Source organism: Poecilia reticulata, chromosome 1, assembly GCF_904066995.2.
Source record: "Poecilia reticulata chromosome 1, P_reticulata-male-v2, whole genome shotgun sequence".
Classification (NCBI taxonomy): Eukaryota; Metazoa; Chordata; class Actinopteri; order Cyprinodontiformes; family Poeciliidae; genus Poecilia; species Poecilia reticulata.
The window spans coordinates 32,616,699-32,642,811 of record NC_088830.1 but is presented as its reverse complement, the minus strand read 5'-3'; the positions used below and the strand labels follow the sequence as shown (position 1 = coordinate 32,642,811).

Here is a 26,113-nt window from a genome sequence, read left to right as displayed (position 1 = left end):
CCAGTAGCCCCACCTTACCGGCCCGGTCCTTTTTCTCCTCAGGAAGAACTTCACACATGTGACAGCTGTGGTCCATGTCTCGTTATGTTCATGTGACTGCAGCTGTAGTCCACGCCTTGTGAATCTCCCCCAAACTGTTGCTTGTGCACCTCTTTTCCTTCCACTCAACTTTACAGCCGCATGCTGGAATCGATGTTACTGAATGTTAAACAAAGCCTGTAGGCTTCATTGTGTGTGTGTGTGTGTGTGTGTGTGTGTGTGTGTGTGTGTGTGTGTGTGTGTGTGTAGGCATCACTGATAGCTTGGACCTAACAACACATTTCCCAATTAAAAATCATTTTGTATTCGTTACCAGTCTGCAGTGAGCATACAGGTTAGAAGAAGCTTTTCTTCAGTCTGCATCACAAAATGACCCACAGCTTCTCTCACATCAGAAACACATTACCACCTACTTATTCCTGATTAACCCCCAAACACTCGCCTGGCCTCCCCCGCATCACCGGGGGTAAACCTTCTGCTTAAAACATCGCCTCCAAGGAACTGGAAAGCTGACCAATCACACGAGTTCATGACTTATCTCTGCAATAATCTGATCATCATGCAGCCTCCCCCGATCTCCTGCAGGCTCAAACCAAGGTCAGACTCTATTGTTGCTCATGATGCGGGCTGTGAGGGGGCGCAGTGACGGATAGCACCTCTACAGCCAAGATGCAGGATGCACATATTAATAAGGAATCTGTCGACACCATGGCGTGGAGAGGACAGATCATCCCTTCTAGGGTGATGTTTTTATGAACAGAGACAAATAAAACAACATTTGATAAATGATAATGATGTAAAGAACAGAAGAAGATACTAAAACAAAAAGAAAAAAGAGGTGGAATGGGGGGTGGAGGAGTCCAGGAAGGAATGGATACAGCAGGAGAGAATTTCAATGCAGCGGAAATTTATCCGAGAAAGATGTGAGGATGGGAGGCGTTTGATCAGGAGCAGAGAGGAACGGGACCGGCAGCAGAACTGGAAAAGCAGCTTCATCCTTCTGGACTGTGAAGTACGCCACCATGTGGACAGATGTTGTACAGCGGATTAGCCTGAAAGCAATAACACAAATGTCTGGGAACCCCTGATTCTCACAAAAAAGCAGCCAAAAATATACATTTTAATATTATTTTCATCCAAATCTAAACAGAAGGCAGACCCACAGAGGAGTCACAAAGAGTCACAATGGCTGACATCAGTCAAAAATCTGCTCTGGCTTTAACTTAACACCACCTGAAAACCCCACTACATACATAATAGGGTTGAATAAAGTAAAGACGGGATACATATGACAAACAATAAAAGCTAAAGATCCATTTTCTATCCTCGTCTTTCCATTTACAGCTTCATGACACAAGATTTCAACATTTGTTGAGACTTTCTAAATGTTTTGCATTCGTAAAGAAATCACTGCTGCTGTTGCACAAAAATGAAGCAAAAATGTTTCATTTTAGTCATAATAGAAGGACCTTCAATGTTCCAAACATGCTTTGAAATGCCAAAAAAATGGCAATAAGTTCTGCATCATATTTTTGTTTACCAACACATCAAAAGCAATAAGATGAGCAGAATTTGGATCTGGGTGTTTTCTGAAAGGATCCTTGGATTTAAAGAGCAAACAGCTGATTGCATCAGAGTGACATCACCAACACAAGTCCTAATGTTCCCCAACAGGTGCAGTACCCCCTTCAGCAGACAGGGGTCGACAATGAGGACAATAAGGAAAAGAAAGAGGCTACTTCCCTTTTCATTTTGATCACTGAAAAACTGGATAAAAATAAATAAATAAAAGATTCTCAAACACATCCAGGCAGAAAATTAGAGCAAAGTTTCACCAGCAGATTCCATTATATAAACATTTCTGACTCTCCAGCTTAAGAGAAACCAGGAAGTCATCCCGACCCCTCACCCGCTGTCCTTGACCTCCTCGTGTCCCTCGAGGACCCCGTCCCTCTTCCTTCCTTCCTCATTTAACAGGAAGTGATAAAGCGCACCTCACCCCGTCACCCCCCGCTCCGTCCATCACCCCCCGCCCCTCCCAGAGCGAGCCTGGCTCAACAACCCCCGGTGAGTAAGTGTGCATCACGGGGAGCAGCAGTGAGTCAGACGCTGCATCTGGGTGAATGAGTGCATCCAGAGCGGAGGCTGGACCGGGAGAGGTGAAACAACCCCAAAACAGTCAACAAGCAGAATCAATTCTGTTTGTTAAAATAGAAACCTGCCTTGGGTTTGAGCGTTTCCAAATGTGGCTGGAAGAAAAACAAATCAATGAAGGCTCACTCACAAAAATAATAATATAAAAAACAGGATGTCTCAGAGGCTGCACGCTCAGCTGACCGCTCCTCCTCACTCTGACATGCTTTAAGTGTTTAAACCGACTGAAGACGGTGCTGTTCACCGCTCATCGGGTCTCCAGTGAGCGCCACTGATCCTAAGAGCTCATCCATTAAGGTTGAGAGAGCCTGTCGCCTCTTTCCGAGCAGAACAGAAGAAAGATGGGAGGATAGAAGCTGTAGGGCAGACCAAACACGACTCGGTGCTTGTCTGGCATCAGTTCTGTTTCCACCCCTGGACTGGGCCACAGGAGAACTGGTTCTGCCTGGGAAACCAACCTTTAGCTGGTCCACTTTCAGCCAGAGATAAAAACAGAGTTCTATGACGCAGGTCAAAACAATGAACTCTGGTGAAGTTTGAATGCATATGTAAACGCCAAGCAGACCGAAGACCGCTCCAAAAGCAGGTGGTGGACTACAGCACAGGGCATTCTGGGTAAATAAAACCAGAACAAACACAAGAGGCTAATGCTTACAGGAGAAATATCTGTCTTCTGACACAGACAAAAGAGAAATCTTACAACCGCTAACAAACGCTGCTCCATTTTTGTTTACATATTGTGAATAAGAAAGTTGTGTTCAGTTTCTTCTTCTGAGGTTTTGTTTCCTGCAGTAATTTTTGGTGCAGCGCCCCCACAGGCCAGGAGGGAAATAGGTTTTTCAGTTAGTTTGGATCATTTGACAGTTCAGTTCAGCAGCTGAAAACGTAACAAATATTACAATTTTGGTACCCGATTGAATTTGCTTGTCCTCGGGGATCATCACACATGGTGCGATAAGATCCAAGACGATCCAGCATGTTGAACATTCTGTATTTTAGACCCAACGTCTTTTTGAGTGGACTAGATCACCCTGAGCACACCAAGAATATCTCCCATGATTATCTTAAGAGCCATCCTGATAATCACAGCATCTGTATGATTACCAAAGGGGGAAAATCAGGACAAAAATCAGCATGAAAATCTGATGCTATGTGAACCTGGCAGCAGTGTTTTAAACGTTAAGATTTTATTTTCCCCCAGCTGTTGTTTTTTCTGGTTCATTTGATTTCGTCTTCTTTCCACTGAAACGTGAGGCGATGTTTAAGTTTGATGACCAAAGAGTCTTGAGATTTAATCAACACAGTGATAAAATATCACAAACACGCACACACACACACACACACACACACACACACACACACACACACACACACACACACACACACACACACACACACACACACACACACACACACACACACACGCGCACCATGATGGATTAATAATAATGCTAAACTGTCCATCCATCTCCACATCTTTTTTCACTGCAACACAAACACACACCATCAGACACACACTCAGGACTTTAAATCATCTGATGATCTCATCCCAAACGCCCCCATTCCTCCCTCTTTTCATCCCTCCCTCTTTCATCCCTCCCTCTTTTCATCCCTCCCTCTTTCATCCCTCCGTCCTCGGATACATTTTCATTTAGAAGATGCACTGAGGTGAAAGAACCAAAGAGCCACGTCCACTTTACTCCTCACAGCTTTGGGTTATGACGTCTAACACACCATTAACTGAGCAGAGCGAGTTCTTCAGCCACACTGAGTGTTTTTTCTTATATTGAGGAACGATGAGAGAAACCAGAGGAGGTTCTGAATCGATTTTTGTCAGAACTGGTCCAAACGGCAGCTCTCCGTCAGGCCTGACTGTTTCAAACCGCTCAGAACGACCTGCCGCAAACAGCTACATTCAACTCTTCTTGGTGCAGAACGTTTAATCTATTTTCTTCTGTTTCCCCCTTTATTAAATTTGTCACACGTTTTTCTGTCTGTGTAAAGAAAAGTCAGGATGAGAATTACTCCTTAAAGTCTAAGTTTGTGAGTGTGTGTTTGAATTGGGTTCACAGCTGGAGATGAAAAATCTGCACAGGGATTAAAAATGTTTCTGCAGCTGAAACATGGAGGTCAGTGAGTCACTGCTTCAGATTTTGCCTCATGTTCCAGTTCTAGATTAGCAGCTGACAACGCAGGGAAAAACTAATGGATGGAAAAAATGTAATACAGTCTTGAGTCAGCTAATGTTTTATTGTAGTTTGCTTTCAGGAAGGCAGATTTCTTTTAATCTTTTAAAGTGGTCAATCAGTGGTTTAAGGTTTTCTGAAGGTATCCAGAGTTGGTTTTTTTGTAAGTATTCCCGTTGTAGCTGAGCATAGCTGCATGTGGTGAGCATGTTTCAATAAAACCGGTGAAAAGCAGGGGATAAAAAGCAGAGTCAAACAGCAGCAGCAGGCAGAAAGTACCAGAAGGTTCTGTTCCTAAACGGAAAAGAGTCCAGAACAGACCAAACCAGAGATGGACCTGAAACACTCGTCATTACCTTCATTCACCACAGTCACCTGAAAAATTATCATCAGTTCTGGGGATAATCTGTGTGTGTCAACACAATGCCCAGGCAAAAAGACATCAATAATCATCATTAAATGCTGCTGTGGATAAATTATTACCAGTTATTACTCCCTGCCAAGCTCAGTGGTGGAGGCTTTTACTTTGAAAACCTTTAGCGTACTTAGCTTCCTCTAAATATATTTTTGCGGATAAATTCTGAAGCGATAATTTACTTTACTATTAAAGTTTGACATCTGTGTTTAAGTTTTAGTTATCGACTGGTTGAATTCTTCAAGTAGTCAGACATTAAGATCCAAACTCCTATTTTGAAGGTGGTGAAGACTGGCTGCACAATGTTTCCTCTCATGTTCCCTCGTTTTTCCCCCAAATAACTTTATTTCAAAGAATAAACATAAAGAAACAAAAATAAAAGTATGTAAGGGTTTAATATCTTATCAAATTAAATTGGTGTTCAAAGGTTGTAGTCTTACCAGAGCAGATATAATTTGAGCTAAGCTAGCGCATTAGCATTAGCTTCTGCTAGTGTAGCATGTTAGCAGAACTCAGATATAATTGGTGCTTTAGGGTTAGTACAACCAACTTTTTAGTAAGTGGTGCCAATCACTGATTCATATATATATTGGAATATCTTCTGTTCACGGTGAACATGCAGTCATATACCATAAATTAGAATATATTTCCAATGAGGCTCCTTTGTCCGATCAAAATGATCTTTTGAAGATAATCTTTCTGCAGGTATTAAATTAATCTTTCATTAAAGCCTCATTTGTGTGTTAAAAATGTTTTATTATTGGTCAGCCGTAATATTCTAATGTTGTCATTACTGTAAGCAGAAAATCATCATAAATACCAGAAAAAAGGCTAAAAACAGAAGTAATCTATGTGTTTCACTTAGGGAATTGAGTTGCTAAAATAAATGAACTTTTCTACTAAATTATAATTTTCTAATGACTTATGTAAGAAAATCCAGCAGAAGCATTTATTTCTGCTTATTGGATATAACAGAGTTAAATATATCACCCACAGGCAGTGATGATGTTCCTCTTTTGAAGCTTCATTAACGCTAAACTATTCACTGGTGTTAATACAGATGAAATAAAAGAAGGTACAGTATGTATTTACTGAAAAAAGAAGAAAAACAAACATCAAATAGAGGCATTGAGAGACCGAACAGGTGAGACGAAACGCTGCGTAAATGCTGGGAGACGGTATTTGTTTCAGTAAAAGTGTTTATAACCTTGAACCGTCTCACCAATTAGACATACTCGAATTTATGAGGTCGAGTTGGATTCAGACAATTAGAAGCAGAGGAGTGGAGAGATGATCTAGTGCAGGAGAAGCACTGACAGAGAGGGGTCACGGAGGAGGAGAAACACGGAGGAAAGTAATTAAAATACGAGAGGAGTCTAGGTAGAGCTCTGGGTTGGATCGCCTCGGGTGCATCCATCTCGGCGCAGACAGAAACACATTACAAATGAAGGGTGCGATGCCGGCGTTTCGGGATCGGAGGGGAGAGCGTGTTCTCTAATTAACAAGTACCCAACGGGGCCATCCCCTGCTGCAAAACAAGCCAGTCTCCTCCTCCCATTCTTGCATCCATCAACTTCCCTCTCTTTATAATCTGGAGTAAAGCTTTAACGCACAAACTCCGTGAGAAGGAGCTGATCTGGGAATAGATATGAAAGCAGGAATAGACAGGGAGGTAATGAGCTCACAGCCGTCCAGAGGAGATCTTTGTTACCTGGCCGTTCAGGGTAACATGGTGAGTTTATGAGTTTATGAGAAACGCATCATCATCATGTTTGGCTGTGTGTGTGTGTGTGTGTGTGTGTGTGTGTGTGTGTGTGTGTGTGTGTGTGTGTGTGTGTGTGTGTGTGTGTGTGTGTGTGTGTGCGCGCGCTACACTCACTCTACTGGGGGGTTGATGTCCTCAGCTTTGGTCTCGAAGAAGTGCAGCACCTCCTCGCTCTGAGAGATGTGAGGAGGAAGTCTCACCAGAGCCTGAAAATGGAAAGACGGAGGAAAACATGAAGGCCAGCAGAGAAACATGAAGGTTAGCAGAGAGAAACATTAAGGTTAGAAGAGAAACATGAAGGCCAGCAGAGAGAAAACATGAAGGCTAGAAGAGGAAAACATGAAGGCTTACAAAGAGAAACATGAAGGCTAGCAGAGAGAAACATGAAGGCTAGCAGAGAGAAACATGAAGGCCAGCAGAGAGAAACACGAAGGCCAGCAGAGAGAAACATGAAGGCTAGCAGAGGAAAACATGAATGCTAACAGAGAGAAACATGAAGGCTAGCAGAGGAAAACATGAAGGCTAGCAGAGGAAAACATGAATGCTAGCAGAGGAAAACATAAATGCTAACAGAGAGAAACATGAAGGCTAGCAGAGGAAAACATGAAGGCTAGCAGAGGAAAACATGAAGGCTAGCAGAGCGAAACATGAAGGCTAGCAGAGAGAAACATAAAGGCCAGCAGAGAGAAACACGAAGCCCAGCAGAGAGAAACATGAAGGCTAGCAGAGGAAAACATGAAGGCTAGCAGAGGAAAACATGAAGGCTAGCAGAGGGAAACATGAAGGCTAGCAGAGGGAAACATGAAGGCTAGCAGACAGAAACATGAAGGCTAGCAGAGGGAAACATGAAGGCCAGCATAGAGAAACATGAAGGGTAGCAGAGAGAAACATGAAGGCCAGCAGAGAGAAACATGAAGGCCACCAGAGAGAAACATGAAGGCCAGAAGAAAGAAACATGAAGACTAACAGAGAGAAATATGAAGGCCAGCAGAGAGAAACATGAAGGTCAGCAGAGAGAAACATGAAGGTCAGCAGAGAGAAACATGAAGGCCAGCAGAGGGAAGCATGAAGGTCAGCAGAGAGAAACACGAAGGCCAGCAGAGAGAAACACGAAGGCCAGCAGAGAGAAACACGAAGGCCAGCAGAGGAAAACATGAAGGCCAGCAGAGAGAAACATGAAGGCCAGCAGAGAGAAACACGAAGGCCAGCAGAGGAAAACATGAAGGCCAGCAGAGAGAAACACGAAGGCCAGCAGAGAGAAACATGAAGGCCACCAGAGAGAAACATGAAGGCCAGAAGAAAGAAACATGAAGACTAACAGAGAGAAATATGAAGGCCAGCAGAGAGAAACATGAAGGTCAGCAGAGGGTAACATGAAGGCTAGCAGAGGAAAACATGAAGACTAGCAGAGGGTAACATGAAGGCTAGCAGAGGGAAACATGAAGGCCAGTAGAGGTAAACATGAAGGCCAGCAGAGGGAAACTGGACGCAGCTGAGAGGCAACTGTTAGGGTCACATGTGAAAGATCCAGCATTAACCTGCTTTTGTCTCATAACCCAAAAACAACAACATTATGGGCCGTTTGTTCAGTTAAGTTGGGATAGTGCGCATTCCCACCAGCCCTGTTTGGTTTACTTTAATCAAATTCTAGTTTGTTTACCTAGAATGTCCGGTTCGGTTGGGGAAGTGTGAATGCACAATCAGACTGAAGTGGACTAAAAAAGCGAACTCTGGTCCGGCTACAAACCTAAGCCTTTAGCCTTGCTTAGGCTAAAATCAATTCTGGTTCCCTCCAGAAGCAGGAAGCGGACAATACTGAATTGCATTCTGGGTAAATACAACCAAAACCAAAGCGCATGTGTAGCACTAAAGGGAGAAATGTCTGGTGGTCTTTTACCAAACATAAAAGAGAAATCCTACAACCACTAAAAACTAAAACCTCTCTGTTTTTGTTGCATTTTTTGAAGAATGACGTTTCACTCAGTGTCTTTTTCAGAAGTTTTTGAGTCGTTTCCTTCAGTGGTTGTTGGTGCAGCGCCCCCACAGGCAGAAGGGGGAACAGGTTTCTCAAAGGGTTTTGTTTGTGCTCATTTGTGCCTGTTTTTTATTACATTCTTGCAGTTATGTGTAAAATTTACAAAAAAGGGCAGAGCACACATCCCTGAGTTGATTCTGGGGGTGTGGATGCTTCCTGGATGGGACACCATTCAGCTTTACTCCCAGTATCCTAAAATCCATTTCACCGAGACTAAAACGGTGCAGTGAAAAAATCTGCATCACTTGATAATCCAAAAGGTGTAAAAATATTTGCATGAAGGATTTTTTTCACATTTTAGATGGAAATTCCAGCAAGCAAAACGGGAAAACCAGCTGAAGGAGTAAACTCAACTGCAAACCCCGATTTATTTGACTGAACCTGCCGACTTTTGACCAGCATAGATTTGTGATATAGATCAGTGAACTGCTGCCTCAGAGTGTCTTCAAAGACAGAGCTCAACCCCAGTCAAAGAGGATCATGTGTCTGTTATCCATCTATATTTAATCAGCCGACCGGCTGCAAGCAGAGCTGAAGCTCGGCTACGCAGCCGCCAAACGAGGAGCCGAACCGTGAAGAAGAAACAGAACGGGCCTTTAATTTAAATAGCTGAAATCGTCATCTGAACTACCTTCATATTTCTTTCATCTCCTCTAATACTACAGAAGAAGTGTTTTGGTGGTGATTGAAGAGGCTGCATCACGCTGAGCATCCACAGCTGCCTGGACCCCAGCATCCCGTATTCTCCAGAGCAAAAGCCTTTGAAAACACCGGGTAATTACTCTTCCTCTCTGTTGTTTGTGCCTCACGAACAGGACACAGGAAGTAAACAGTGTGGCACGCTTTGCAGCGCTGCATGAAAGGGAAAGCCTGCTGCAGGATAAATTACTCCGCTGCAGGTTATTTGGGTAAGAAAGAGTCCGTCTACGAGTGGATCTGCTTTTATTTCTTTGCTCCCAATTAATGAGCTGATACTCTGGCTAACCTTCGCTAATGCAGGCCAACAATACAACCTCCTAATTGTGTGTGGAAACAAAGCCGCTGTATTGCAGCCATTTCCCTCTGATAGTGTGGAGTTGTGCCAAGAGGAAGGAAGGGAGGAGAGGAGGGTGCGAAGCAGGAAAAGATCATAATCCTGCACACATGAAATAAAACACATCTAATAAGAGTGTGAACAGGAAGTGACAATCAAGTCTGTCTTGAAGTGTGTAATTACAAACAGGTAGTTCTTTGAAGTTGTGTATTTTTATGGGAAGGAAGTCAGAACTTCCTCTGCAAACAGCAGGAGTTTGATAAACTGAAGGTTCGACTGGTGGAACGATCCGGTCAGTCCTGCTGCTTCAGAACCCCCTGATCCAGGATCGGACTGGGTCAGCACCCTGATGAAGTATTCATCATACTGGAGGTGCTCAGAGATAAATCCACTCTGATTTCCATAATTTTGGGAGATCACGATCGACCAACAGGTAAAAACCGATCCTGTCTGAAAATCAGTCACTGTCTCCTTTGCTCTGTTACGACAGAGGGCTGGACAACAACCGTCACCTCACTGATACTTAGAGACTTAAGCAACATTCACATATTGGTACTAAAGTCAGACTTTTGTTGCTAAAGTAAGATTTCTTTTTTTTGTGTGTGTGTGTGTGTGTGTGTGTGTGTGTGTGTGTGTGTGTGTGTGTGTGTGTGTGTGTGTGTGCGTGTGTGTGTGTGTGTGCGTGTGTGGTCGTTCATACTAATTAAATGTGACCAGAATCAGATTTCCGTGTAAACAGTTTACGACCCCAAAGCGACGTAGAAGAAGAACGTAGACGACACACAGCAGCGCTCTAACAGAAGTAATAATGGACGCCACCATCTCTGGATCCATTTTAAAGTTTTTCAGCAACAGAAACTGAGATCATAACAAGACGAAGGAAAAAAGATCAGAATTGGACCAACCATGTAAAAGTCACTATATTTAGCAAACAAAAACAGCATCAGCCAAAATCTGAATTTTTAAAGTTTTGTGATGGGCCAGTTCACAAAACCCTAATTCATATCTTTTTATAGTTTTTCGTATTATAGCTATAAATCTATAAGTCTGTTTTATTGAGACGTTATATGACAGATCACCACTGGGAAGTTCATAACTGTGAAATTGATAAATGCTTTTCATGATTTGTTTCAACCAGCTGTAGATACTGACATTTTTCTCTTTGCAAAATCACTCAGGCTCATTCAGATTAGAAGGAGAAATTTCAGTTCTTCCTACAGATTCTCCGTTAGCTCTGGGAGATGTTCAAAGCTTTGCACTTTCATTTAGGGGTTTCAGAATAAAGGGGACTAAATACAAGTTCATTGTGCATTTTTTAGAATGTTATTGGCAAAAAATATTAGAAAACATGAATCATTTCCTTCCACTGCCTTGTGTGAATAATGAGGACAAATTTAAGGAGTAGAAATACTTTTTCATGACATGTGAAGGAGTGTTTGGACTCCTCACAGGTCGGGAATGTTTCAGAACGACAACAGGGAGGTTTACAGCCAGAACGCTTTACCCTGCAGTAGTCATCGATGAAACGCAGCCGCTTCATGGCCACGTCTCGCACATGACTCCTCCGGAACAGGATTTTGCCTGGAAAGGGGAAAGGAAAAGGGACAAAAACAAAGAATCAAAACACGAGGAAAAGTGAAGGATAAACGAGGAAAAGTGTGATGTTATGGAGGGAAAATCAGAGGAGAGAACAGCAAGGAAACAGACGAGAGGAAAAAACTGGAATGTGCAAACAAAGAAGAAGAAATTTATGCTCGGTTTTCAGGCAGTAAAAACTTGATGGTGTAGTTTTCAGATGAACCAGCAGATGTCAGTATTTTGCAGATCAACAATTTAAAAAGTTAGTTTTTTTTAAACAAAACTTTGTATTTAATATACGTGGATCTCTTCTAAGGAAGATTAGGACTAAAGTATCACTTTAACAAACCAATAACAAGATCTATGACCACACTCAGATCAGATCAGTTTTTGGTTTGGAGACAAGTAGCAGTGGTTATCCAAGTGGTCTGGAAGTGAAAAGCAGGTTTTTAAGTCTAATAGTATATTTGTAAGTTATGCGTATTTCTGCCTGTTAACAACTAAAACAGCCCAGATTGCAGCAACGTTCTGTTTGCAGTGTGAAGATGAGGATGGTTGGATGGAGAAACTTTGAATAGAAGCCGCTCCTTTCATTCAGCACAATGAGATAAAACTGCAAACCTTCCATTTCATCAGCACAACCCAAATAAAACCCAAAGGACTTCCTCTAAATCTGGAAAACTGACAGGAAACCAGAGACCAAACAGGCCCAAATGATCCTGAAGCTCTGCACCCTGTACAAAGCTTCAGGATCATGTCCAAACTGAATGTCCAAACTTTTACTAGGCCACTCGAAAACCCTTATGTGGGATATTCATAAGATTACTAGAGGTCACAAGCTGATTGATGCAGATCTGCAATCAGTATTTTCTGCTAAAGAGGAAATTTGCTAGATGATGCTGCCACTAGTCTGGAGGAGCACAAGCAACACTAAAGTTATGTTTTTGATGAGTGAATAATGTTATAACATGATATGAAGCTCAAAAAAGTTGATTTTACATACCACCCCTCCTTTAAAATATAAAAAAAGCTCCAGATTTTCTCCGTCTTTCATCTGTTTTATTGGCCAGTGGACCAAATGCAGATTGAGCGAAGCTGGAAAGCTATGAACTCATCCTGTCCAAATTGAAAATTTTAATTTAATAACAGTTTCAAACACATTTTGTAGACTGGTCACTATTTGTCACATTTCTATTCATGTTTTATCATTAAATTAAGACCAAGGAATCCCTGAATGCCAGCAGTGGCACGTCTGCGTCCTGGATTTTTAGTCCAACAGAAAGGCTGTTAAAGTGAGATATTTCAGTGCCGTAACCTAATGGGCTCTTTCAATCCCTTCCCATTAGAAAGCCCATTAAGTGTCGCACAGCGAGCTTGACCTGAATTAAATGTCCGGAAAGGACAGGCGTCGTTTGTATCCGAGAACGGTGACTTTACAGAGAAGATGGAGGTGGAAGTTCGATCATTGCTAGTGGGAAAATATGAGAGCGATGCTGGGAGGAAGACAGCTGGAGGGCAGGTGGGAGACAGGGAGTGAGTGATTCCTGCTGATGCTGAGACTACGGGGGCAGCCACAGGGCTTAAACATTTAAGCGTTTACTAAAATAATCTGCTGTAAATAGAAATAAGAACCCTATGCTGTAAATTCTTCAGCAGAATTTGCCATAAATCAGGGCTGATGCTGCAGTGCTGGGGAGTCACAGGCCTGAATGTCAGCTAGATAAACAGGTGTGTTTGTAGAGACAAGGCTAAAATCAACACAAACATGCATGTGATGAAAATTACAACGGCGTAGTAAAGCCATGGAAGACGGAAAAAAAGGAGCACATTTCCATCAAATAACTCAGAAATTTTCTAGAAAATTCCTGTGATCCAAAAGTTTCTTTTAAAAATTCTAGAAAAAACACATTTTTAGATTCATCTCAGAAATCTTCTGGAAAAACCTGGAAGTTTCAACTTTTAGAGGAAAAAAATGTAGAAACTCAGAAAATTTCAAAATGTTGTCTTGGAAATTTCTGAGATTCATCTAAAATCTGAGTTAATTCTCACAAATGTTTTGACTTTTCAAATGTTGGATTTTTTTTTTGTTTTTCCTAGAAAATTTCTGAGTAACATTTGATTTTTTTCAAGCAAATTTACATTTTTTTACTGTCTAACTACAATGGTTCTAAAACGGCGTCATCTGAAAATCTGAAAAAGACCGAACATGCGACAGACATGGGGCATGCACATGGCAGCTGGGAGGGAGAGACATCGTCTCCCCAGCAGCCCTCGCTGTGCCGGCATCAGTAACCAGCTCAGTGTGACGTCCCCTGAGTGCCAGTCATGCATTTTTAATATGGGAGCCGGTTCAGATAGGAGCAGGCTGTTACCTGGGAGAAACGGGATGATCCTCTTCTTCGGATCTTTTTGCCCTCCCTCGATTGGGAACTTGTCAAGTAGCTGCATCTGTTGGGAAACAGAGGAGAGGAAGCGGCTCAGTGTTAACGGCATTTAAAATTCAACATTTTAGGATTCCTTTGCTTCCTTTTTCTGAGTGAGAGATAACGGGATCGATTCCGTGATATTGACCGCAATCTCGTATATCATGTTGGAGCCAGGAGGCAATTAGCTTAGCGCAAACACAGGGCATGGCTCCTTTCAAGCCCTGAAAATATGCCCAGCAGCACTTCCAAAGATCAATAGCTGATATCCTGGATCTGATTTGAGAATTAAAAAGAAACTAACAGAGAACTTTTCCAGTTGTAGCTTAGAGCGATGACATCCTTGCCGTTATCACCGAGGTGCAAATAAAATTTAGAAAAATACTTTGTGCTAATCAGTTAAAACCACTTCTATTGTATGTTTTATCCTAAGAACACTCTGAAGGGTCAGATATCATAAAAGAGACACTTCAGAGACGCGTCAAAGCTAAAAACAATTCTTCTATTTCATTATTGTAGAACTGCGCTGCTCATCAGAGCTGCTTTTTACATTTTTATGGTCTTTTCTCAACTTTTGATAATTTTTTGGTAGATGTATAGCTTTTCAGAACAATTATCCCCTCTGGTTTTAAATCTGTGTAGCTGAAATGATATTTGCGAAGTGTAACCATGGCAACAAGACTTTTTTTTTTTCTTATAACGTATGTCGAACAGGTCCAAAATGCTGAGAGAAGGAGAAAGTTCAAATCTTCTCTTCCATCGATCATAATGGGGAAGGATCACATCAACAACTCCAAAGTCTCTCTGCCCAACTTTCTAACCAGATAGAGATTTAAAGAAACAGTGTCTTCAGTCAGAGGCCTCTTCAGACTGACTGCTACTGGAGAGCCTTCCTCTCCACAGCTTCACCATCCACAACGACTCTTTGAAGATACTTGGATGATATGAGTTACAACGACATTTAATTTCTCCTGGGGGAAAAATAAAGTTTGATTTTTGTAAAAAGTACATCTAGATGATGTCTTCATTGTTCATGAAACTCCAGTTTGGTGAAACTTGATCCAAACAAGAAAAGTTTACCGTTGATTTAACCTATATCGTAACGGGGAGGGGATACGGGTGCCTGTTTCCTGGAAATGTCACAGTACATCACAAACATGCAGCTAGCGCTACATAGTTCCAATTAGAACAATGAGTTAAAGAGCAGGTGAAAATCGCTATGGGCTCTTTGCGCCTACGGTGCTGACGTCACATCCGCATCAGCGAAATGCGGCCTTCTTGCTTCCGCTTTGAGTTACCAGGGGAAAAAACAACGGAAAGACAAAGTCGTATTTCAGAAGCAAATAAAGCAGTACTATGAACATTGCTGTCTTCCAAATATAATGGGCTTTTAAGTTTTCATGGATTTCCAAACTATCCTGAATTAAGAAAACGGTGGCTTGTAAATATTCGTCGCTACCAGTTAAAGCTAACGCCGCACAGCAAAGTTTGCAGCCTTCACTTCACTCCGGATCAGCTTCTTCAGCCTAAAACTACCGGGGGGAGACGGATGGTAAATAAAGGAGCCATTCCTGTATTATTTCCACAGAATCACTTCTGTATTCAGCCCGAAAGAACGAACGAGTGAGCACGCCAGAGCCAGAGAGACAAGCAACTGCCTGCACACACTGCTGTAAACACCAACCTATTTGAGCTCTTCACAAGAAGCATGCAAAAGTAATAAAACGAAACAACACGGAGAACTTAAATAACACGGCCATATGTTTCTAAAAGCAACAACTTTGAACCCGAACTGTCAGCTGAACTCTGACACCAGAGCTGATATACCTTTAAGCTATGAGGCTTATTGTGCTTCTCCTTTATTTTGTCTGTTTGACACTAACGACAATAAACACACATAATATTGAAAATAAGTACAAAATATGGTCAATAAAAAAATTTTTTTTTAAAAACGTCCGTTAGAATGTTTAGATACCACATTTTTGCAAGAAAAATGTCCGAGAATGTTGCCTGCTAGCATAAGCTAAAGTTTGCCACAAACTTTAAAGAAAGTAAAACTCACCTTCGTATCTGTGAATGTATGACAAGTCGTACATCTTAAAACCTTTCTCCAGCTTACTTAGTTGGAGCTTTGGATCGATAAGCCCTGCAAGCACCGAGTGTAAAATGTCATTTTCAATAAACCGGAAGTACCGAGCCGTTTTTCCCCCGAACACGGAAGCTGACGTGCAAAGAGCCAATTAGACATTCAAATTGCAAATCAAACATGCAAAGTCCAAGATTAATTTAGTTTCTGGTTTCTAAGACTTCAAATGATTCACAGACTTCAGCTTAGTAGCTAGTGGGAGTAATTGGGTTGGTCTAAATGTTTTAGGTCTGATTCATTCATGTGTTGAATCTGAAAGGTTTTTAAACAGATATTAAAGGTTAAAACTATGAGATCAAGATCAAAGCTCAGGACAACTGTACTAGCCCTGGAACTACCATGTTAGGACTGTAGTACAGCTTGTTAGACAGGAAGTTAGAAAGTTAGCATGTAGATTTGTGAGAGTATGCTTACGTGTTTAGGTGTTTGTTAGCTTGTATGTTACAAATTCTGCATATTTATGTTCCTTGACTAACTACAGTTAGTAGCTGCGCAGTTTTAAAATGACTATGCTACATGCTAGCATGATGCTAGGGAATCCTTTGAAGAACCCAACAAACATCTGAAAACCAGTAGGATATATTTTAATAGAACTTAAATTAGATTGTGCTTAAAGTTTTCCTATTGTCATGATTAACTATTTGGAATAGTCTGACCTCAAAACTTAAAACGTCGAATAATTGTCTCAGAGTTGCAACACAAATGCATTAGAACGTGATATTCAGCAGCATATCTGAATTAATGTAGTAAGGTACAAAATAATCTGATGTGAGTTTCAGCGTTTGTATCACTTTTTGGAAATATCTGGTTCAGTTTGTTATTGAATAAGCAAAGATCTGCAGACTAAATTTTATTTGAGAGTCAAACAAGTGAAAAGGTTTGGGAAGGGAGAGACGAAGGCGCAGCAGACCTGCTGTAATAAAGCAGAGAGAGCAGAGGGGAAGGATTAAAACCGGAGTTCCTCCAGTGTGTGGGAGGCTGGAAGTCCTAAAGGAGAACATGACAATGTGTCTGAATCTGATGGCTGTGGGCTGTAAAACACTCCAGGGAGCTAACATGTGAGCAAACAGCCTGGAGGCGCTGGGATGTTTGGAAATATCTGGAAACAGAAATCCATTCCCACTCGGCTCCATCCTTCACAGAGCCACAGTTTGTGACACAGTACGGGACACAAGGACGCCACTGGGGTCCCAATCTAGGTTAGTGGTCTGCAGCTGCAGGTTTCTGCTTCTTTACTGTAAGATGCTGCGTTTGCAGCCCTGCTCTGCTGCTTCCTACACTCCCAACAGAAAGGAATGTCGATGCAAACGGAGAGCCAGCAGCTAAATCAGCATTTTCATTCATTTACTCCTGCAAGAACCAAAATCAGAGTCTGGCTGACTCTCCCTCTCTCACATGCAGGTTTCAGGAACCTTAAACGGCCCACTTGGATCAAGGTCGACTCATTGTTTAATAGAGACTCTTTCCTGTTGGTGAAGACAGATTCCTGGCAGGAGAAGCTGTGCGGCCTGGAATTGTTGGATCAGTGAGACAGAAAATGGTGAGAACAGGTGGGACAGTGTGGATCAGATGACAGCCTGGAACCGCTCGGCACACACGCTTACTACTTCCATTTGTTAACAACACAAACACAACTTTAAGTCCAGATGGTACTGCTGAGACGAAAAGAAAAGAAACAAAAATTAATAATAAAAACGACGTGTATGCCAAAGCATTGCTCTACTTCTCAGACTTCACTGTCTCCTTGGTAACCAGTGCAGGGAGCGCGTGAAGAAGAGTTGTGAAGAGACGTGATTGGATGGAGCTTCGCAGCTCTGGACCAACAGTGGAAATGTTAGGAGTCAGGTAAAAAAAAAAAAGAGAATAGGAGTGTTTTTCTTCTCTCTCCTGTCAGAGGACAGGTTAGGGTGATGTAATGTTTGCTTGGTTGTCAGCTTTACGATGGAGCTTCTCTGCAAAGCTGTGACACAATCAGGGAGTTCACATCGCAGGGAACCATTCCCTCTTCTAAACACGGCAGATCCATTCATGAAAGTCAATAATAAAAGTTTAAATATTTACCAGACCGGAAAAAAAACACTTTAAGACATCAGCACAACAAATTATTACACATTGATTTCTTCAAAACAAACTTGCCCACAGCAAGACATTTATTGCATATTTTTCAGGATTTTTAAGGCAAAGACCCTGAGGAAATCTCACAATCTGCTCACGACTCAGGAAAAGCTCTGCAACATCTCCTCTATGCAGACATCACCGTTTAATGGTGAATCGAAAACATGCACAGTTATGGCACAAGGGACTGGCAGTCAGTGCAATGCTTTACGTCGCTGATGCAACAGTTTCAGATAAACGCCGCTATCTGATTTCCTTCTGCAGAAAGTGTTTGAAACAGAGACGGAGATGATGAGACAGGAGCCAACAAACAGAAACAGCCTCCTTCCTTCCACTGTCTGAATATTTAACGACAGATTCATAGAACCGATTTTCTGTCTGCGCTGTAACGTCTAAACCCCACAGGAAACATCCACACACGTTTAAATGGACAGAGCAGGAAGGGGAAGGCAGGTTTAACCAACACTGTTCACCAGCTGCATGGAAACACAGAGAAGCTAACAGAAACTAACAGAAACTAAGGAACACAATCAAATGCAAAACATAAAAAACATAAAAAAAGTGGCAAAAATACTTTATAGAAACTCATAATTCACATTGAACTAACGGTGAAAACACAACAAATAGAGCTACAGTTACAAAATCAGAAACAAAAGGTCAGGTGATGCTCTTCCTCCATTAAACCTGCAGGTCAAAGGTCAAAATTGATTCTAATAACATTCAGCATTTTAACCAAGAGTCTTGTAATATTAGCTAAATCGATGTAGGACATTACAGCTGAAATACTGGAACAGCACAATCGTCTGTAATGTTTTATGAAGAGGGATGTGCTGAGTACTTGTGGGCCATCAGTATGTTGCCTCCATAAATGTTGAATATAATTTAAAATAGATTTTTTTAACCCTTCTAAGGAGACATTTTTCTCAAGTTAAAATTGAAAAAACTTGCCAAAAACTTGCAACGTTTTTACCAATATTAAAGAATTATTGATTTTAAAACGAGCTCTTTTATCTCACTGAAAAGTTATTCTTAAGTTATTTTTTGGTCTCATTTCATGTGTACTAAGATATTTGCAACATAAAATACTTGGTCAGACTTTTGCAGTATGCTACTCTTACTCCAGTATGATTTTTGGATATTCTGCAGACTGGTCACAGCTGAGCGACGGTCCAGAGGTCAGCCTCCTGAACCATCTGATTTGTTTGGATTGGAGCAGCGATCTGTAACAGAGGCTGTGGCCTGAAAGCATCCACAGAGTCCAGATTTATCAGAGCTGATTTACAGAAACATCCCAGAAAACCAAAAACTTTTGGCCCTTCACTAAAAGTAAAGCTAAAGAACATTTTAAGTTAATATTTTTCTACCCAGAAGTAGAAAAAAGTACCTCTGCACAGTTTAGCGACAGAAACCTGGAGTACGAACGCTCAGAGGAACAAGTCCCTCTGCTATGAATAGCACATCTATAAAAGGAGCTGTGAGAGTCGCTTGGCCTGAACTCGGGGAAGCCATGGCGGTCTGTTTATGAGGACCGATAAGTCACTTCCTGCTGTGGGTCATGTGACTGTAAAGGGTTTCTTCCGGGCCTTTGGTTGGAGATGAACACACATGCTGAAGTGTAGCTGTGGAGGATCTCATGACCGGCCTGACGAGGCGAGCATGTGATTTTCTCACCATCTCTGAGCTCAGAGTGGTGAGAAACAGACCCAACACGCTGCACACTGCGCGCTGCTTCTGGCGCTACTCGGGGCGTGAAATGATCAAATCTCTGCTCCTGCTGCGTCTTCCAGCAAACATCTAGCTGCTGGAGCAAATCTGGCTTCTATTCACGATGAAATCATCTTGTTTCCTTTCACTTTAAATCTTAGATCCTCCAGATTGTTTCCAGGAGAAAGAATAAAACAGATCTCAGAGCTTTTCTTTTCCTAAATGGAGCATGTGAGTGAAGTCTGAGCATGCCTCAGCACCGGCAGGCTTCAGGCTCTGCTAAACAGATGTCTGAAGATAGCTTTTAGAGTTGTTCCATCCAGAGTCGCCCACAGTTGATGGAGTGATGTACAGTGGCACCCTGGCACCAGATCTGCACAAATCTATGCGCAGGGATGGGACGTTATTTCAGGAAGGAACATGATCTCCTGATATCCTGCATTCTTTCCTGCAGCTGAAACACGAGTCGGGAGAATGAGAGTTCAGTTTCTGAATCTGTCAACGCTGCGGTGCTGCGCCCCAGATTGTGAGTCACGGCGCCCTCGTTTTCAGAACGACAACAGGTGCAGGGGCTGGGTGACTTCTGGCTGTCTGCAGTTGCTCTGTTGTTGCTCTGCTGTGGGCTCAGAGCAAGACTCTGTATTTTCACTGTGAAATCTCAGACTTTCTCTGAGAAATTAATGAGAATTTTTTTTCTTAAAGGGGCAGTATCACGTGTTTTTCAGTGACATTGTGCCATTCTGCAGAACAATCAAGCGACTATGTTACCATCAGTTGTTACAGAAATGCTGCATATATCAAATATGACTTAAAAGAAGTTTTACTAAATAATTTAACTTCATTATGTCTCTTTAAAAACTCCTGCTCTTTCTGAATCTCTGCCTTCAGGAGGTCATCCCAACATGTCTTCTCCATCAACCCTTTAAAACATTTTTTACCAGGGTTGCTCTGAGCAGGAGTTCTTATAATGAGCTCAGTAGTTGCACCAAGTGTTTGCTAATTGCTGCTGGCTAGTCTGAAGGAGCTGAGTGGGGGAGTGTAGGCGTCTCTGTGAGGCAGAAGCTTGGAAACTGCAGCTCTGAGGAGGATCTAGATAGATCCGCCCAGATATTGTGCTCAACTTGCCATGGAGATAAAATGATTTCTTAAATATGAAAGAATCAAAGCCCAGATGTGTTTATGGAATAACATTATAACATGACATAAAGCTCAAAAAAGTTGATTTTACACAATACTGCCCCTTTAAGAAGCAATGCAGGGTTGAACAATTTTCCTTTTTGTTCTCAGAAAAAACAAAAAACAGAAAAAAGGAAGAAATTGGGTGCTCAAAATGGAGCCCAAGGGCCATTTAAGGTCCCTGGACTGATTTTTTGCGGCCCTCTCAGCCACAATTCAAGAGTATATGAAATAAATTCAGACAAAACTACAACTTTTAAATAAAAATCTATAAACAAACATGTTGATGCAACGCAAAGTGATCCTATTTTCCAAGCTTTCTGGTTTCCTTAGATTGTCATGGCAACAAGGACCAATATACTCATTAACTTATACTCTAAGCTGCACCTTGGTGAACCCAAATCTGCTTTTTATTGCTATATTATAACTTGTCTAAATACAGAAGGTATTGTGAAATGAAGACTCAGATTCAGATTTTATTGCTAAGAATAAACAAAATGGCATTTTATGTTTTCTTCAATAGAGCAAAAAATATTAAACAAACTTGATGCCTTTAATTTAGAAAAACATACAAAAACTATTTGAGGTTTTGGATCTATGATCCTGTTTCAAATAAATCTGAGTACGGGATAAAAATAGTTTTTGCTTAGTTTATTGTTGAGTACGTAAAAAAAAAAAAGAATCACAACATTTTGGTTAATTCAGTTCTTAAAAATTATATTTTATTGGGCTTGTGAACTGATTATTTTGGCCCACTTGAGCAAAAGCTTGGAAACCCCTGATCTAAAAGCGGCAGCATCATTAAACAGCCTGCAGGAACGGATGTTTAACCTCATCCGTTCCTGTGGAGATTAAACCTCGTTTGCGTCACATGGCCTGAGATGACGCCAGCCTAGAAAAATGTTCCCGCCTTCAAAATCGATATTTTCACGTTCAAAAGTGAGTGGGATGATGAAACAAGAGGACTACCTTCAAATTCCTCCGCTTCACCTCAAACTTACAGATAAAGTAAGTTTTCCTGTAAGTTTGAGACGGATTAAAGTGGATAAAACTTGGACAGAGTTTCCATCAGGACTTCAAATACAAAGCCAAGTTAAGATCCGTAGGAAACAGCCAATTTAAAAGAACTGAACCAATTCTGCCAAGAAATGAGTTCAAATATCCAACCAGAAATAATAATGAATAATATTGAAGACAGCAAAACTCCTGTGGTTGAGCTGTAATTAAAGGGAACGAATTACATTTTCCTTTTAAGCAGGTTAGGATAGAAGTCATGTTTGTTACATTTTTGCACAAAATCATTCTCAGATAATGAGATTTCACCTCTTCAGTTCTGCCTATTCTTAACTTGAGATTTAAAAAAATCAGAATGTGAAGCGTCTGAAACAATCCTCCCTCTGCAGAGGTCAGTAGAGTTAGTCAACGCTTCACCAACACAAACACATCGGAGTAAAACTGAAGCATTCGCTTTGGGAGAGCCTCCAACCGGACCAATGCTTCTGCCATTTCTTATCTTTTGTGCAGAAATTGCATTTCCTTCTATTTCTAATAGATGATGCAATTAGATACCATGGTTGCCCAGTCATTTCATCACTTATCAAGCTTTGATTCAAGTCCAGCGTTTATTCTGTTTCCAGAGAGAGACGGTAAATGTTCCTCTGACATTTTCAGGCACTTTTCCACTCTAGCGGCTTGGCAGAAATCCGAGAGCGAACCGGCAAAGCTTTCGGCTTCCAGAGCGGGAAACCAAAAACGAACAGTGCTGGCTTACCCTCACACTGCTTTCATTTAGTTACCAAAGTAGGCCAGCCAACAAGCAGTTAGAGTGCAATTAGAGGCAGAGCGAACAGGCGCTCACCTGTGCCAAGGCCCGGCAGAAACGGCAGAGCAGAAACCGCTTGGAGGCCAGTTTCACTTCATTCTTCACGTCTATCTCACTGTAAAATCTGAACGTTATTTCCAACCCAGGTGGAAGAACGATGGAGGAAAGCAGAGAGAGAATGAAACGGGAACTAAAATTAGCCTTTCTGGTGATGGTGCGTTGTGCAGCAGCGAGTGAACCGGGGCGAGGTTGTTTTTACCGACTCAAACCTCTGCTGTTTGCAGTGTTGTCAGCTAACAGCTTCCTGTCACAGTCTGGGAGACCTCAGATGTGTGACGGCTGTCAGGGCATCGAGAGCATCGCTCAACATCTGTCACCGCTGTCTGTTTGTATGTCCTGTCAGGACCGGTCAACACCCGATGCTGCGCTAATAAACCCTTTAGCACATGTTAAGAGTTTTTTATGCAGTGGTTAAAGCCTAAATAAACAACATAAAAGCCAGGATGGTCGTCATCAGATGTTCAAATAGGAAGTCCTCATCATTAAATAATTAATGAAGGTCCAACAGCATGTAGAACAGTGATGGAAACAGCAACATAATGCTTCACTCTGCCTGTTTATTACATCCATGTGTAACATCCACATCAGACAAAATTATACTTTGGCAGCCTGGTTGATTCGCTCCAAACCAGGAGATGGAAAAACACCTAATTCATATTTTCTGTTTTTCTGTTTTGGATTTAATGAACTCAGTCACTCAAATTCAGGCGATGATGCCTGAAGATGATCGTCTTTAGCATCTGCTACTTTTCCCTCTAATTCCTATGAAAGCAGAAGGAATGGACTCTGTTTGGAAATGTCAAATTTTCATTAATTATAACCAGTACTGCACTTCAACAGCTTACAATCCCCAAAGTTCCCCCTGCGTCTGTAGAGCAAAGCTCCAACGGTGATGAAGAGGACCCAGGGGGTTAGAGTGCATCATAGTGTAATGAAAAGACAAACTGGATAGACAACAGAAATGCAATTCTCCAATCAGATTAGCAAACTAAGAAAAGGAAAGCATGCAAAGCAGTGAGAGAGAAACCTGGGAGAGAACATCAGTGAATCCTTGACCCGCGAATGAGCAGGTCGGTTTGGATTAGCAGGGAAAACACCCCGGGTGGGGGTGGACGGGTGGCTGTGTGGGGGTTTTGGTGTTAAAGGTGGAGGGTTTCTGAAGCGAAACGGAGACAGAAGGAGGTGAGAGGATGCGAGCCGAGGGAGGAGGAAACGAAGTGAGAAACTGTGAGACATCGATGCGAACGAGTGCACAGGAGAGGACAGGAAGACAAAGAGAAGACGGATGGAGACAGGAGGACAGGAGGAGACGTCCACCGCAGCTTCATCCATCTGTTATCTGTGAACGGCTCTATCTCAGTCTCTAACCAGCCGAGTGGCATTTAGAGCCTGGACGTGTTCTGTCCAGTCTGATGTTTACTCAATCATTGTTTATTAACCTGCAGAGCGAGAGGCGAGGCGCTGGGACGCCGGCTGCGCTCAAACTGCCCCCGTCACCAATACTGCAGATAAGCAGAGGCTGAGTACGAGTTTCAGGTCTGGATTCTGCTTTATCAGCAGCAAAACAGGGAAAGAGAGACGTTTGCTTTTCCACTGCCTGATGGTTTAAACCTCTGAGAATACACAGATTTTATCAAGCAGACATTAATAAACACAATGATTTATTCCAGATTAAGATTTTTGATCTTTGCATGAAGTTGTTCTTGGTTTTGTATATTTTAAGATGCAGAAACAGGCTTAATGCTGCTTAAGGAGAGCTATAAACGTGGGGGAGAGTCTTTAGCTGAACTCAGCATGTTCATCCTCTGAACTTCATATGCTGTTAACGTTGACATCCTCTCCGCCTACAGAAACTTTCAGTATTTTTGTTGGAGATTCTGCTGGGAAACTGAATTTGTTAGATAATAAACCATTCGGTGACTTATAAACAAAAAGGTAAATCATTATCAGACAGCTGCAGATGATGCAGAAGGAAAGCATTGACTGCAGCTTCTGTATAGGAGTCTGTCGGGATGTGGAGTCAGAACCAGGAGTGAAGGTGTTGGGATATGATGGACTTCACTGACACAGACTTATTTCATAATTTAATAATTGTCATTTTCAGCCATTGTTTACGTCCAGATTTGCCATGACTGACTTCTTCTGGCGCACAATTATGACGCATGTCTCAGATCAATGACGAAAAATTCCAATAAAATCATTCAGACAATCGAATACGTATCCGATTTAGTAAAACAAATAGAAGTAGCAGACATCGGATCTTTTGGGGGGTAAAAAGATCTGAACTGGGCCGTTCAGTCTGCGGTGAAAGAATCGGATTTGGGCCGCCTGTTGTGTGAGTGCAGGTTTAGATCCCGCTTACATGACAACGGCAGGACAATACAACACAAATGTTTTGTTACGTTTTGACGCACTGTTTCTATGGTAACATTGTTTTGGCCTCACATTTCCACAGTAAGAATGCTTTGGCCTCTTGTATCCATGGTAGCACTATTTTGACTGCTTATTTCCATGGCAACAACCTTTTGACCAGACAAAGGGGGCGTTTACACGACAACGATCCAACAAAAACGGCACTTTTGTTCCGTTTTTGTTGGATCGTAACGTTCTAATTACGATCTGTGTTTACACAGTAACGGTGCACATCGAAAACGTGTAATGCTCTCGCTGCGCCTAGTTGGTGCTAGGTTCTTTGAAACTTTGAAAGTGCGCATGTGTTTAAAAAACAGTTGTACTTGAAGGCATGTGGATTTGCGTGAGAAAACATGCATTGTGTGCGTCTGATTAGGGCGCATGCAGTTGGAAAAAGTGGGATAACTTTGAGCTTTCACGGTGTCTGTAGCGGCCCCGGACTGGAAGCTGTTTATTGTTTTGACCTTGGAATGGCCAACAGTCTGTTATTTCCATATCAATTTGAAACAATAGGAGTTCCCGCACGTCCCATATCCGTGTCCTCTGTTACCTTTTTCAGCAGTTAAAACAGTTTAATCCGTTGCTAACAAGTCGTAACTTGTTTTTCCGAGCCGCCTTCAAACGCAACATGAAAGCTGAGACGCTCGCGCTGGGTTTACACCTGTGAGGCAGCGGGAGACCTGCTGCTGCTGCTGCGCAGGTGTGTTAGAATCATGGCAGCAAACCAGCAAAACATAAATAACTGCAGTTTTTTCCCCGAACTAACCGACTGAGTTGAGTAAAGCTGTTGGATGCAGGTGATGGTAGCTAAAATATGACTGGCTAATATCAATTCAGCACGTTAAGCTTGTTAACAAGTAGCCTGTAGGCTACTGATGTTGTCTATGTTCAGCTAGTAGATTCATTTTCCCCCCTAAAATAAGTCGATGCCCCCCCTGTTAAACTCGTCTGGAGCCGGGCTGGTCCTGGTCCGTAGTTCTCTAGATAATAGCGCTGAACAAGCAGCCTGTATTTTGCCACCTGGGCGGTGCGGAGCGGTGAAGAGACGCT

General features: G+C 42.0%; 1 protein-coding gene across 6 annotated transcripts in view; it reads right to left on the bottom strand.

Annotated features, from left to right (window-relative positions):
- The window catches only part of sh3pxd2aa (SH3 and PX domains 2Aa), a 95,874-nt gene that overhangs the window by 49,695 nt on the left and 20,066 nt on the right, over positions 1 to 26,113 (bottom strand). For 5 of the 6 annotated variants that reach the window (XM_008422262.3, XM_017305858.2, XM_008422274.3 and 2 more), the window contains exons 3-5: positions 13,578 to 13,653; positions 11,132 to 11,208; positions 6,674 to 6,765 (exon numbers count right to left, since the gene is read on the bottom strand). In XM_008422262.3, coding sequence (XP_008420484.1) covers positions 6,674 to 6,765; positions 11,132 to 11,208; positions 13,578 to 13,653 — 245 coding nt within the window. Of the gene's footprint in view, positions 1 to 6,673; positions 6,766 to 11,131; positions 11,209 to 13,577; positions 13,654 to 15,690; positions 15,805 to 26,113 lie in introns of those variants that run through there. The other variant, XM_008422283.3, reaches the window with a different exon arrangement.